Raw genomic sequence first — 15,856 nt, forward strand, 5'->3', positions numbered from 1 at the left:
AATTTCAAACCTTTGTGTTTTTGTTTTTTATTTATTACAACAGCCTCCGCCCAGAGGTTTCTATATTTTTACACACCTTGACATCTTATACATTGGTTATGTAAAAAGTAATTGTGGATTACTACAAATAACCTTACGTAGGACTTATTTTGAATGATAATTAGGCCTTCTTCACACGTCCACGTTTAAACATGTACTTGAAAAACAGGTACTTTTGCCATCAGTGTTTCCATCGGTGTGTCATTGTGTGTCTGTGTTTGCCATCTGTGGTTTTCCTGTATGGTTAAAGAAAGAAAGAAATGACAAAACTTCCCCTATACTTTGCACTGTTAAACACGGACAGCACCAGCATTCCATCTGTGTGTTCTATATGTTTTTCATAGACCCATAGACTTGTATTGGCCATTGTCATCCGTTTTCCTGGAAATAAACAGACATGTCTCTGCGTGTTTTAAAAACACGGACATGTGCAAAGCAGCATAGGTTATAATTGGTATGTGAAAAAACGGAAGCCACATGTACTGCAGCACGGACATGTGAAGGAGGCCTTAGATTGGATTTAGAGTGCCACTCAAAGGAAATCTGTCACCAGGTTTTTGCCACTTAAGCTGTGAGCAGTGTAATGTAGAGAACAAAACCCAGATTCCAATGATGTGTCACTTACTGGGCTGCTTAGTGTAGTTTTTATAAAATCAATGTTTTACCAGCAGGAGATTTTCACTAGATGACTAGTAAACCTGATGCCAGGTAGTCCAACTGCACCCCCACCAGTGACTGGCAACTGTCTACCTATTTGGCCTATGCACAGTGTACACAGCTGTCAATCAGTGGTGTGGGTGGGGCACTACAGAGCTCAGCATTCAGAGAACTGCTGAATATGCAGAAGATAAAACAGTTGTTACTTTACTGCTTGTTGCAGTTTTAATTAAGTGATACATTGCTGGAATCAGGGTCTCTGCCACTACATCATGCTGTTCTCATGTGCAAAAAAACCTGGTGACAGATTGCTTTAAATATGAAAGATCAGAGGATGACACATATTTAACAATTATCATCAATCATTTGATGCATTTACATTGCAAGTTGCGCTAATTCTTGATTAGCTTGGAATCGCTCAGATGTATGGGTGAAGAACAAACATCATATCATTAAAAGCAGTGTGAGAGGAATAAAGCAAAGTGCCAGATATGTAGGTTTTGGGCTTAGCACCTGTACGACAGTGTCGAGAGTCTGCCCCATGAGCCTCCATGTGGGGCCATATGGGCAATATTTTGTCAATGAGAATCTGCTCTTATACTATATTCATGAGTTTGTGTGTTCATTTTCAGGATCTGGATTACTTAAAGGTAATATACCATCTATACAAGAGTGATTCTGAGGAAGAAGAACAGGCAACTATCGCAGCCAGACTGAGGAGGGAAGAACAAAAAAGGTCTGGAAGTCACCAGTATACGTCTCTAAAAGAAATCCTTAGTAGGTCACAGTCAGACTGGCTCTCCTGACCTTAGAAATACACATCACGCTCAGTACAGGAGAGCCAGTGGAGAGTCCGAGGACTGCGACGCTATCGTCGTCAGTGTTATACGGCCATCTGACTGCGCCCTTACCCTGAGTGGAAAAGAGCCAAAAGCTATGGGGATACTTGAGCTTTTCCAAAATGGATTAAACAGAGCTCAACATTCAGAGCATTTTATCAACACTGTAGCAACCAATAAAGTAAATGACACACCTCTGGCATCAGGGTCTCTGCCCCTACATCATCCAACTCTTAGACGGGGTAGCAACAATCTGGTGACAGAATCAGTTTAATTATATGTTTATGCTGCAATTTGATGTTCTGTATTTGACAAATGGAGCTCTTATAACAATATTTATTAGAGATTTAGCATATATTTTGGACATTCTTAAAAACATGAAATGGTGAATATTTAATTTTTTTTAGATGGTGATTGATGTGCAGAAATATAGAAGTGCAGTATGGAAGAGGAATGCAAGCAGGATGTTGTGTTGTAGAAGAAAACCACATTATTTGTTTCACAACAAACTAACTGACCTTTAGGTTTTCCTATCTAAATTATCTTAAAGGGGTTGTTGGGACTTTTATATTAATGGCCTATCCTTAAAATAGGTCATTAATATTAGTGGTGGAGCGTCATCCAGCATCCCTGTTGATCAGCTGTTCAGGGTATCAATGGTGTTGGGATGCGCTGAGTTGCAGCACTGCACAGCTTTGTCAACTGTATAGAGGTCTCAGACGAACCTTGGGAGCTTTGGGAGAACCGGCGCCGATATCGGTGGGACAGCGCTGGAATAGGAGGTGGGTATAAGCTCTTTTTCATTTTCTTTTGAGAATTCTAGTTTTTAAGAATAAGTTGTCAGTTGACACGAGCGCAGGAGCCTTCCGTGGTTCGTGGACCCACTGTACCATGGACCGAGGAGAACCTGGAGGCGCGTGGCTAAGCGAACACTCGACTCTTCACTAGAGCCCCTGATGGCGGGGTTAGACTTGGCTCCAGATGGATGCCAGGTGCTACTCCAAGGCAGACCATGAACGCACGGCAGCTGACCCCCAAAGTGACAGGACACTAATGGCAGATGCAGGCAGCTACTGTAGGTATACTGTCTGACACAGCTGAAGCAGGTACTGGCAGCCACGGCTGGTATGCACACAGGCGCTGGCGGGTACAGGTGATGTACAGGCAGACACGGCTGGTATACAGGCAGGTTGGTGCATGCGTGCTTGGCTGATATACTGGCAAGCGGGCATGGCTGATATACCAGCAGGCAGGTCCTGGTGGGCACGGCCTGATATATAGGCAGATGGATACGGCTGATACAATGGCAGGCAGATGCTGGCAGTCATAGCTGATATACTGGCAGGTGGGCACGGCTGATATACTGGCAGGCAGGAATGGCTGATATACTGGCAGGCAGGTTCTGATGGGCATGGCTAATATACAGGCAAGTGCAGGCGGGCACAGCTGATATATTGGCAGGTAGCTGCTGGCAGGCACGGCTGATATACAGGCAGAGGTAGGGTTCAATTCAGACTGGACGGCAATGAACAGCTTCAGGAAGAACTGGGTCGCAGACAGAAAAGGTTCCAGTCCTCAGATTCGATCAGACTGAGAACCACAGGTGCGGGCAGGCATGCAACCGTGGGTGCGGACAGGCAGGGAACCTCGGATTCCCACAGAACAGACAAGAGCAGGGTCACATAGAACGGTCCGGGTTAGGAACACACAGGACAAACACAAGGACAGGTACAGGCAGGACAGATAGGATCAGATTCACACAGGGTACCTACAATGAAGTAGCAAGTGTACACACAGATCACTAATGTTGCACAGCAACAACAGAATAGAGATAGATACTGATTCAGACACTGCAGGTTATAGTGATAGGTACTGGCACCAACACAGCAGATTTAGAGAAAGATCCAGATTTAGATACAAACAGGTTCAGCGATAGGTCCTAATTCAGACTAGATCAGACACAGCTAAAAGGTTTAGGGTACAGGCCTGGGGACACAGAACCAGGGAAACAGGTTCAGGCCTGGGCATACAGGCCCAGGGAAACAGGTTCAGGCCTGGGCATATAGCCCCAGGGAAACAGGTTCAGGCCTGGGCATACAGCCCCAGGGAAAACAGGTTCAGGTTCAGGCCTGGGCATACAGCCCCAGGGAAAAAAGGTTCAAGTTCAGGCCTGGGCATACAGCCCCAGGGAAACAGGTTCAGGTTCAGGCAACGCATGCGTACGCATGCGTTTGATGCTCTTGCGTACTTCGGACTGCGCATGTCCTGGAACTGATTGAGACAGGGCCATTGAGACACGCCTTTCTGGAAATATCGACCACATCTGCATAAACAACGCAAACGCAGGCAAAAACTCATACAAACGCATGCACATGCAGCGGATTTTTTTTGCGTCATGCGTAAGCTGATGCAGATAAAAACCGCAGCGTAACCATGCATTTAAATGCATTTTGTCATGCGTTTGCGCATGCAGATGATATGCTGCGCACAGATACGCTAATGTGAACTTAGCCTAATAAAGGATATTTAATAAAAGTTGTGACTTGTTAAATTCTGATTACAAAATAAGTACAAATAGTAGAAAATAGTTCTCCAATCTGACAATGTGAAATATTTCTCTCAAGCACTTTATTGAGGGACTTCATTATTAATGGGATTATCTCATCTTTAATAAGTAAATTTGCAAAATGCTTGTAAAAACAAACAACTTTACAATTTACTTCGTTAAAACTCCTTACTGTTCTCAAGAATAGAGGAATTCTTAAATATACTGTGTACTTCGAGTTGCCTCGGTTACCAGCCACCACTAGGCTCCAGGGCAAGGAGAAGTGTCGCTACAAGCGTTTTGCTTTAGAGCTTGTAATGAATGCTCTGAAGCCCTGTGCGCTTACATTACTGTCGTGTGGGGGCTAAGCTGCCGCTGCATGCAGCGTCAAAGAGCTCAGCCATGCTGCTCATCTGAACTGTCTATTAACCCCTTCACGACATGCGCCGTACTAGTACTGCACATGTTGTGTCTCCCTCTTTGATGTGGGCTCCGGCGGTGAGCCCACATCAAAGTCGCAACATGTCAGCTGTTTTGTACAGCTTACATGTGCGCGCAATAGCGGCAGGTGGAATCGTGATCCACCTGCCGCTATTAACTAGTTAAATGCCGCTGTCAAACGCTGACAGCGGCATTTAACTACCGCTTCAGGCTATCGGGCCGGAAATGCGCGCATCGCTGAGCCCATGTGATCCGGGGTCAGCGATGCGTCGGCATGACAACCTGAGGTCTCCTTGAGACCCCTATGGTTGTTGATGCCGGCTTGCTGTGAGCACCACCCAGTGGTCGGCGCTCATAGCAAGCCTGCAATTCTGATGATCACTGCTATGTAGCAGAGCCGATCGAGTGGTGCCAGCTTCTAGCCTTCCATGGAGGCTCTTGAAGCATGGCAAAAGTTTAAAAAAAAAAATGTTTTAAAAAATATGAAAAAAAAAAAATAAGAGTTTAAATCAACCCCTTTTCGCCCTATTCAAAATAAAATCAAATAAAATCAAATATACACATATTTGGTATCGCCGCGTTCAGAATCGCCCGATCTATCAATTCGAAAAATATTAAAAGCGCCAGAGTTACGTTTTTTTGGTCGCCACAACATTGCATTAAAATGTATCTGCACAAAAGTTGTATCATTAAAAACGTCAGCTCGGCACACAAAAAATAAGCCCTCACCCGAGATCCCGAAAAATGGAAATGCTACGGGTATCGGAAAATGGAGCAATTATTTTTTTAATGCAAAATTTGGATTTTGTTTTCACCACTTAGATAAAAAGAACCTAGCGATGTTTGGTGTCTATGAACTCGTAATGACCTAGAGAATCATAATGGCAGGTCAGTTTTAGCATTTAGTGAACCTAGCAAAAAAGCCAAACAAAGAACAAGTGTGGGATTGCACTTTTTTTGCAATTTCACCACACTTGGAATTTTTTTCCCGTTATCTAGTACAAGACATGGTAAAACCAATGGTGTCGTTCAAAAGTACAACTCGTCCCGCAAAAAAATAAGCCCTCACATGACCATATTGACGGAAAAATAAAAAAGTTGTGGCTCTGGGAAGGAGGGGAGCGAAAAACGAACATGCAAAAACGAAAAAGGGCTGCGTCTTGAAGGGGTTAATCAGCTCATCTCCTCTTGCAATCATTAAGCTCAGGAGCAGTGCGCTTTAATGAAACAACTAAAGACTACCCCTGAGGCTATGTGCACACGTTGCGGATTAGCCTTAGGAATTTCCGATGCGGATTCTGCCTCTCCTGGCAGAAAAAAAAGGCACCTGCGGATTTGTCGCGTTTTTTGTGTGGTTCTGCAGCGTTTTTTGTGCGTTTTTCCTGCGGTTTTCTTGCGGATTTGCTGCGCTTTTTACCCCTGCGGTTTTCTATAATGGAATGGGTACAAAAACGCTGCAGATTCATAAAAAAGAATTGACATGCTACTTCTTTTAAACCGCAGCGTTTCCGCAGCGAATTTTCCGCAAAGTGTGCACAGCATTTTTTTTTCTCATTGATTTACATTGTAATGTAAATCAATTGCGGATCTGCAGCGCTTCTGTGACTTAAAAAAACGCAGAGAATCCGCAACGTGTGCACATACCCTGAGTCTTTAAAACCACTGCTGTAGCATTACATAAACATAAGGTCGTTTACGTGGTATAGTAATGTTGCTAAAAATAAAGTTTTAATCTGCTGCTTAGTATATGAAAATGAAGCAGGACTAGTCCGGTGGGTCATTTCTTCCTCCATACTGGTCCTTCCTCAGGTCCTCTAATGACATCCCCCTGGGTGTGATTCATGTCCTCCATACAATGCCCATTTTAGTAGACTGCTGGTAATATTGTGCATGCATGTGACATTCCGGTGGTCCTACCATGACGGAAATTCAAACCCAGGGGGATATGATTAGAAGATCCGAGGCAGGACTAGTATATGCTAAGAGATGCCTATCCAGACAAGCCCTGCCTCATTGGCATGTGTCGATCAGCAGATTATAACTTTTATAAAAGATAGCAACATTACTGTGTTACTTAAAAGTTCTAATAAGAATACAAGGTTTGGCATGTATAACACCGTAGCTGTATTTTTGGACAGTTAGGAGACCTGACAGGTTCCCTTTAACTCTACCACTAAGGACATGTAGCCCCCATGCATGAATTATTGATGATATTACAAGATCTGCTGTATTAAAAACATACTAAAATAAATAATCTACACAAAATCTATAAAACTCCCTCAAGCGTTATTTGTGCAGACATTTCCAGGATAATTCCTGTGTCTACAGATGATTGCAATGTCTGTATTGGAGCTCATATGATGTGCTTTCACTACATAGATAGCACAAACAGGACATGTACATGGGTCGTCCAGTCTCCTGCTAAAAGTCTGCAGTCACTCTATGTGACTGCAGACTTTTGAACCCTTACAATGCGCACACTGCACACTTTTGGGATTCTCTGGTACTGATGCCGACACCAGGGGGCCACATGTCGGAGTATGGCCATAAATATGCAAAGCACATACTTGCGGTCATGTGACTGTCCATTGCTAGAGAATCCTGACAGTGTGCAGTGCCCACCCAGTAAGGATTCAGAAATCTGCAGTAAGGTCTATAGGAAAGTGTACTTTAGACGAGCTTATAAAAAATCATTCGAGTTTCATACAGAAAACTTGATCAATTTTTTTTTTTTTCTAATTTTCTTTGGATTTTTATAAATTTGCCATCCCTATGTCCCTTTTTTTTGCGTCTGGGTGACATCTGTGTGCTATGTCCGATCCGTTTTCATACCGGTACATTAAAACATACACTTTCCTAGGTTTATAATGGAGATCTATCTGTAAGAATTGGATAACACTGATAGTCCATGTGCGATCAGATTTTTTTTTTCCTCACACCAATAGACTTTACTGTGTGAGTCTCATCCGAGACTTTGATGAAAGTAGTGCATGCTGTGATTTTATTCCTCACGGACACTCAGATCGAGAAAAAGAATCATTCATGTGAACAGCACTATTGAATAACATGGGTCAGTCCACTGTCCGATCAAAAAATGTCTGATTTATACACTCTTTTGCATGAGCCCTCATGGGGATCGTCTCTTTGCTGGATAACAAATGGCAAGTAGCTGTGCAAGCCGATCATCAACAGCAGGAAGCCAATTTTGGGGGCTCACTTTACCCAGAGGGGCAGCAGAACATACAGTATGTTGCAAACCGTCATTAATGAACCTGTGGACCCTACTTCAGCTCGGAAAAAGAGACTTTATATGAAGACCTACTTTCTTCTGCTCTCATAGATGTGATACCCGTACGTTCTTCTTGCGGGCTCCTTTACATTTCCGGGTTGACGTCTGGTTATTGTTACGACTCATCTTCAGATTCCCAGTCTCTGTATGGACGGACTATGGATCGCATGTTGTGATACCCCAGAATGATTCTTTTTCACGCCTCTTGTTATCCAAACTCTAGAAGGATGGTTGTGATTCTGAGTTGTAATGCTTAACTTTTCTCAGGCAGATAGATTTATCCTGCTGGAGTAATATTATTTATACCACCGAGTCTTTACTAATCAGATGGGAACACTTTACCAGCAGCAGCTGAAAGGTTTTTATTTTTTTTTTAATACATCCACGGGGCTAAGATTGTTCAGAACATTTGTACTTTGCGTTAATTAAAAACCCCTGTGGAACAAGGGAAAGCTTTTAGATTGTAGCGTTCTTATTGTTTTCCCTTCTGCCTTGCCCTTGCCAATTTAATTTATAGATACAGCGGGGGGTCATAACAGGGCTGCATTTATTTTATTCATAGTCAAATAATTGTGCGCTAATAACAAATATTCAACTGATTTTATACAGGCAACGTGACAAAAAGCTTGCAGATCTTAGAGAACAGAAGCAACGCTATTCACCTGGCATGTGGAATGTCAACAGCGTCATGCTTGGGGGTCTCGGATCAGAACCACCTTTACAGGGTAATCTCTTCTATTCATTAAAATCTACCTATTAATTACCACTGACAATTTCCATTGCTTTTTACAGAGATTGTCTCGTTTAGAAAAAAACATTTTCAAATACTCTAGTGGGGAATTCTGTTTGAATAAAGTCCGCCATTGCTTCTCCTGTTTAGCCAGTGAGGAGAACACCTACAAAGTGGAGAACCCAAGCCAAATACAACAGAATTAGTATTTGGATATATGTTATACACTTGGAACAAATTGCTTGTTATAAATCAACAATTAATGTAGACAAGTGTTATATGGGGGTCTTTACTTATTGCCACAATGCATTAAACCTGTCCTCTACCAGTGGTCCTGTTAGTACATGTAGAGGCTCTTTTCTCATGAGGATTGCACAAGAGTAAAACAAAATTTCAGCTTGCTAATTTTAGATAGTCATTTAAAAATCATCTGTTTTTCATCCAGGAAAAAAAACAACACAATTTTTCATCTGTATTGTTATCTATATATTATTTTTATACATCAGCAATTAATAAAATCTACAAGAGCAAATATAGTGTGACATGATAAGAATTGCAATGTGTCCGTAAAAACTGGGCGCAAGTCAGATGATCCACATGTTATCCAATTTTTGGGTGCACAAATAGATTTGAATAGGTGAATATCATCCAAAATATGGAAGGGACAGGTGCTTGCTGCGATTTTTTTAACGCGGACATTTGGTACATGTAAAAAGAACAAAACAGTCATCTGAACAGCCCAGTCGACTAACATCAGACCGAAAACACAGTCGTGTGAACGTAGCCTAGTATTGAGCTTCTAACATCAATAACTCGGCATTAATATGGGCCCAGCATTCAATGAAGTGAACTTCCAAGGTTACAATTTCTCTCTTGATTTCCACCCAAGATCAAAATTTAAGTTTGCAAAATGCACCCTATCTACATGGGATAGAGGAAAATTTCCTGTTTGCTAGAGGTCCACCCGATGGGGCCCTCATTGATCCTGAGAACAGGGTTCTCTATTAATTCTGTACAAGACTACCGGAGATAGCCTAGAACACCGATGTGAACCTCCACTTTATTCAGAGTTCTTCAGAGCTCTGTTGTTGGGATTCGTAGTGGTTGGATCTTGTTCTATCAGGATAAGGGGATATGTTCTAAAATTGGTACAGTAACGTTAATGCTGCATTTAAATGAAACAGTTTTAGGAAATCTTTTAGGAACTGCTTTAATGGAAAACTGCTATGCAGCGCTGTATGTGAAAGAAAGTCTGCAGCTGACATCAATGAAGAAAGAGCAGAACAGATAGTCAGTGTGGATTAAAAAAGCACGCTTTAGTAGAAAGCAAGTTGAAGTACTCACCAATAAAAAAGTAATAATTTCTTTGATTCCATATGCATAAGCTGAGACAGGAGTACAAAGATCAGTGCAGCCATTTCACGTCGCTCCTTTTAACTCTATTTCACATTACTCCTTAAAAAGGGGACAACAGGGCATGAAAAACAGTTTTCACAAACAATTCTTATTCAATTTATAGCAACATCTTATTACTGTGAAATTCCCATATCAAAGATAAGCAACATAAATACCTCACACCTGTTAGCTAAAGCAGACAAACGCAACCCCGTCAGAACGATTTTTGTGATGTAAAGACATTGACTATAGTGATGTTGTAATACAGATTACATTGACAACTTTGGTGAAGAAATCGGCTTTGTGGTTCTTCTTTAGCCACCATTTGAAGTGTTCTGCTAGTTAGATTTTGGTGCACAGGGGCCGGAGTGTATGCTGGATCTTCTCTTCCAGGCAGAGGAACAGGAAATCACAGGGAGGAGAAGACCCCGTATACAGGCCGGCCCCTGCGCACCGAAATCTTAACTAGCAGAAAACATCAAATGGTGATGAAAGAAGAACCACAAAGCCGATTTCTTCACTAAAGGTATCAATGTGATCTGTATTACAGAACCATTACAGCCTTGTCTTTACTTTACATGCTGACAGGTTCTCTTTTAAAGTCTGACAATCCTGCCAGTATCAGTGGGATCAGTCACCCCACTATTGTATAAGGGATCCTTCAAATTCTCAGAATAAGGGCTCATCTCCACTTGTGAGGAAAACGGACGAGTGCAATCCGATAAAAAATCGGATTGCACTCGGACCAATGTTAATCAATAGGTGACACTCCATTTGCGATTTGTTTTCCCAGCCGAAATCGGACTGAGAAAAATCTGTGTCGGCTGAGAAAAAAATCGCAGCATGCTGCGTATTGCTGAGATTCTCGGACGAGACTCGCCAATGCAAGTCAATGGGTGCGAGAAAAAAAACGCACAGCACTCGCACCATGCGAGTGCTGTCCGATTTTTACGCACCCGTGTCCTTAGAAAAGCCGGCAATTCAGCGCAGAGTACAGTAAAATCACACTGACATGTTAGATTAGAGTAGATATATACACATAGAATAGGTATATATACATATATATATGTCAGGGAGACACCTATATATATATATATATATTTATATTTAATGCAGCGTGAGAGAGCTTTAAAGCTGGTAATTCAATTACCGGCTTTTGCTTTCTCCTTCCTAAACCCGACATGATATGAGACCTGGTTTACATACAGTAAACCATCTCATATCACCATTTTTTTTGCATATTCCACACTACTAATGTCAGTAGTGTGTATATGCAAAATTTGGCCGTTCTAGCTATTATATTTAAGGGTTAAATGGCGGAAAAAATTGGCGTGGGCTCCCGCGCAATTTTCTCCGCCAGAGTAGTAAAGCCAGTGACTGAGGGCAGATATTAATAGCCTGGAGAGGGTCCACGGTTATTGCCCCCCCCTGGCTAAAAATACCTGCCCCCAGCCACCCCAGAACAGGCACATCTGGAAGATGCGCCTATTCTGGCACTTGGCCACTCTCTTCCCATTCCCGTGTAGCGGTGGGATATGGGGTAATGAAGGGTTAATGCCACCTTGCTATTGTAAGGTGACATTAAGCCTAATTAATAATGGAGAGGCGTCAATTATGACACCTATCCATTATTAATCCAATTGAATGAAAGGGTTAAAAAAACACACACACATTATTAAAAATTATTTTAATGAAATAAAAACAAAGGTTGTTGTAATATTTTATTTAACGCCCAATCCAATCACTGAAGACCCTCAATCTGTAAATAAAAAAACATAATAAACCAACAATATACATACCTTCCGAGGATTTGTAAAGTCCAACGATGTAAATCCTTCTGAAGGGGTTAAAACATTTTGCAGCAAGGAGTTCTGCTAATGCAACGCTACTCCTCGCTGCAAAACCCCAGGGAATGAAGGTAGAGTAGGTCAATGACCTATATTTACCTGCATTTGCGATGAGGCGCCCTCTGCTGGCTGTTCATAGATTGTGGGAGCTTTCCTTGAAAGCTCCCAGGCTTTCTAGGAAAGTTCCCACGATCTATGAACAGCCAGCAGAGGGCGCCTCACCGCAAATGCAGGTAAATATAGGTCATTGACCTACTTTACCTTCATTCCCTGGGGTTTTGCAGCGAGGAGTAGCGTTGCATTAGCAGAACTCCTGGCTGCAAAATGTTTTAACCCCTTCAGAAGGATTTACATCGTTGGACTTTACAGATCCTCGGAAGGTATGTATATTGTTGGTTTATTATGTTTTTTTATTTACAGATTGAGGGTCTTCAGTGATTGGATTGGGCGTTAAATAAAATATTACAACAACCTTTGTTTTTATTTCATTAAAATAACTTTTAATAATGTGTGTGTTTTTTTTTTAACCCTTTCATTCAATTGGATTAATAATGGATAGGTGTCATAATTGACGCCTCTCCATTATTAATTAGGCTTAATGTCACCTTACAATAGCAAGGTGGCATTAACCCTTCATTACCCCATATCCCACCGCTACACGGGAATGGGAAGAGAGTGGCCAAGTGCCAGAATAGGCGCATCTTCCAGATGTGCCTTTTCTGGGGTGGCTGGGGGCAGATATTTTTAGCCAGGGGGGGGCCAATAACCATGGACCCTCTCCAGGCTATTAATATCTGCCCTCAGTCACTGGCTTTACTACTCTGGCGGAGAAAATAGCGCGGGAGCCCACGCCAATTTTTTCTGCCATTTAACCCTTAAATATAATAGCTAGAACGGCCAAATTTTGCATATACACACTACTGACATTAGTAGTGTGGGATATGCAAAAAAAATGGTGATATGAGATGGTTTACTGTATGTAAACCAGGTCTCATATCATGTCGGGTTTGTGAAGGAGAAAGCAAAAGCCGGTAATTGAATTACCAGCTTTAAAGCTCTCTCACGCTGCATTAAATATAAATATATATATATATATAGGTGTCTCCCTGACATATATATATGTATATATACCTATTCTATGTGTATATATCTACTCTAATCTAACCTGTCAGTGTGATTTTACTGTACTCTGCGCTGAATTGCCGGCTTTTCTAAGGAGACCCGTGCGTAAAAATCGGACAGCAATACGGATGTCATACGGATGTTGCGATAAAAAAATTGCATCACACTCGCATGACACTCGCATGACACTCGCATGGCACTCGCAGACGTTACATCAGTTTTTTCGGTCCGTAAATCGGACCGTTTTTTTCTCACACAAGTGGAGATGAGCCCTAAAGATGATGTTTAGGTGATAGGGACATTTGTGCTTGTCAGATCGTGAACTTGCTAAGGATTTAATATGTTTTGTTATTTGTTTAACAAGAAACTTCTAAATGTACTCTTCCTTCTAGTTATCTGTATTAGACATTCTTGTAATTCATCTCTTCCCCATTTTCTTGCAGATGTGGAATGTGAAATAAAGGAAGCCACAGATATCCTAAATGAGGTAATAGTGAAATGTGAAATAAGTACACACAAACATGTTAGAAGGATCACACTATTTGTTTTAGGATGAGTACAGAAGTGCCCATGTATATGTATACCAGTTCTTTCTATTAGTGGAAGTTCCGAAGTTCTTGCAACTGTATTTTTTGCAATAAAACCTGGGTTCTTATGCTCAGATCTGGGCACGCATCTGACAATTCCTATCAAACTCATTAATACAGTGCCTCGACTAATCAGTGTTAAATCACTGATGTCTGTAACAACCTTCAATTACCGCAAAATCAATTATAAGCAAGGAAAATAAGTAGTAAACCAAGAGAAGACCACGTTTAGAAATTAAAATGGCTGTTAAAGTGGGTATATCTCCCTAGAATGTAGTGGCGAACCCATAAGGTGTGGTTTGAGAGTATCTGCCAGCTTGATGCATTAGTACCAGGTCTAGCAAACCGCTTAAAAGAGTGGGCTTCCAGATGGCAACTTTTCTCAATAGCCCTGCAAAGAAGAGCATAATCTGGATGTGTACATACTGGGGGAAGGAGCTAGGGCAGGGGTAGGCAATTAATTTTGCCATGGGGCCGCATGAGAAATTGGGATGGTTTTAGAGGGCCGGACTAATATAAGTACCATATTTTTCGGACTATAAGACGCACCCCAAATTTGGGGTGAAAATTGCAGAAAAAAAGATTTTTTTATAAGATGGGGGTCCGTCTTATTGTCCGAATTTAGTTGTTCCGTCTTATTGTCCGAATTTACAGTATCTTACCTGAGGTCTGGCGGTGGCAGAGCAGGGTCACAGGAGGCATGGTGTCGGCAGAGGTGGGGTGATGCGGTGTGGCGTGCACCTGAGAAGAGTCCCTTCCTGCTTAGGTGGGCGACACCACGGCCTGGTGTCCATGGTGGGGTTGCAGCAGTGGTGGTGCGGCGGCAGAGGTGCGGTATGGCGTGCGCAGGGTCCCTTCCACCGGTGAGGTGACACAGCGGCCCGGAATGCAATGTGAGCAGCAGAGCCGGGTTGAATATCGGTGGCGGCGGCCATCTTCCCAAGGCCGTGCGTGCGCAGATGGAGTGCTCTGCTTCACGGGGCTTATTGAACGTAAAAGTATGTTCACTAAAAATAAATTGCACAGACATTAGTCATTATAATGGCATTTAGAATAGTTGCAAGGGATGTGTCTCTAAAATTGCCCCATGAGAAAACTTGCTCACAGTTGACTCTTATGTTATTTATCATGGCTCAAAATAGCCTTGTGACTGAAAACCAAGCTCCTCCTCCCCCCCGTCTTACAAATGCCATCTGTCAGTTATGGACTTTTATTAAAAGTAAACTTCTTAATACTTTTTTATGCTAAAATAAATAGACGTGTGACCAAGTCTAATGTCCTCTTTTAAATTCAAGTTTTCTCCTTTTAATATGTGTTGAATGTATAGGTAGAACCAACACCTTGCCATGAAGATATACAGAAAAAGATGAGCGCCATATGGACTGTACTTTATGTGCCAGAAAGCCAGAGGCTGGACATGGCCATTAAATATAGTTCCTATGAGTACCGAGACCGATTACAAGAGGTAATGTGTACGTATAGTCAGTGGGTAGCAAAATAAACCCATTTTGGCCTACTCTCCCAGGATGGTAGTAGGGGCGCTGTGGAGCACCTGTTACTAATACAATCCTGCATTACTATTGGTAGATCAGAGTAGGTCCCACAGATTGCCAGAACTGGGGACATTTTTCTTCACCGTCCTCACGTTGCACGTGTGCCTTCTCCGAGCTCTGAGATATTTTGTTCAGTGTCCTGGACTTTGAATGGAAAGGGAGGCATATGCACGATTGGCCGCTCTTTTCAACTCCTTTTGGCCATGGTTGTGCTGCCGATGAAGAACAAGAGGAAAGCAGAACATGAATTCCCTGTTCTGGTGTTTGGTACAATTCTAGTGAGACCCGCGTGGATCAAACAATCATCATGCATGCAGTGGATATGTGATCAGTTTTGTAGACTGGAGTACCCCTCTAACAGACTTGTTTTGCATGCATAAACCAATTTTCTAACCCATGGGACACAAAATTCCACTGGTGGAACTGCCAAGATTTGTTGTTTATGCAGAATGATATTTTAAAGGAAAGGGACCGTGAAACATAATTTTTAATTTCCGATGAGTTTTTCTCCAGAGAAAATACACAATCTGTATTCAAAATTATTAAATAGAATTTTCATATTGACCATTGGGGATTTATTAGACTCTAACTTTCTATTGTTTCAGGAAACAGCACCTAGATATAAACCACAATGAACAGACCCCAACCCTATATTTGTATTCAAGTGTCTAATGAGCCTGTGCAAAGATCATTGTGAAGAGAGGAGGGGGAGCAGGTTCAGTAATGATGTCACCTATTACGAATGGTGGATAATTCGTTATCAGCTGTGTATATAGGTGTTACCTATAACTAACCCAGCCTCTGCTGATAAG

General features: G+C 42.1%; 1 protein-coding gene across 2 annotated transcripts in view; it reads left to right on the forward strand.

The window, feature by feature from the left end:
* The window catches only part of CCDC87 (coiled-coil domain containing 87), a 145,953-nt gene that overhangs the window by 126,068 nt on the left and 4,029 nt on the right, over positions 1–15,856 (forward strand). For both annotated transcript variants that reach the window (XM_069764311.1, XM_069764310.1), the window contains exons 15-18: positions 1,329–1,432; positions 8,420–8,535; positions 13,348–13,391; positions 14,819–14,956. In XM_069764311.1, the coding sequence (XP_069620412.1) occupies positions 1,329–1,432; positions 8,420–8,535; positions 13,348–13,391; positions 14,819–14,956 (402 nt within the window). The remainder of the gene's footprint in view (positions 1–1,328; positions 1,433–8,419; positions 8,536–13,347; positions 13,392–14,818; positions 14,957–15,856) is intronic.

Source organism: Ranitomeya imitator, chromosome 4 (assembly GCF_032444005.1).
Source record: "Ranitomeya imitator isolate aRanImi1 chromosome 4, aRanImi1.pri, whole genome shotgun sequence".
NCBI lineage: Eukaryota > Metazoa > Chordata > Amphibia > Anura > Dendrobatidae > Ranitomeya > Ranitomeya imitator.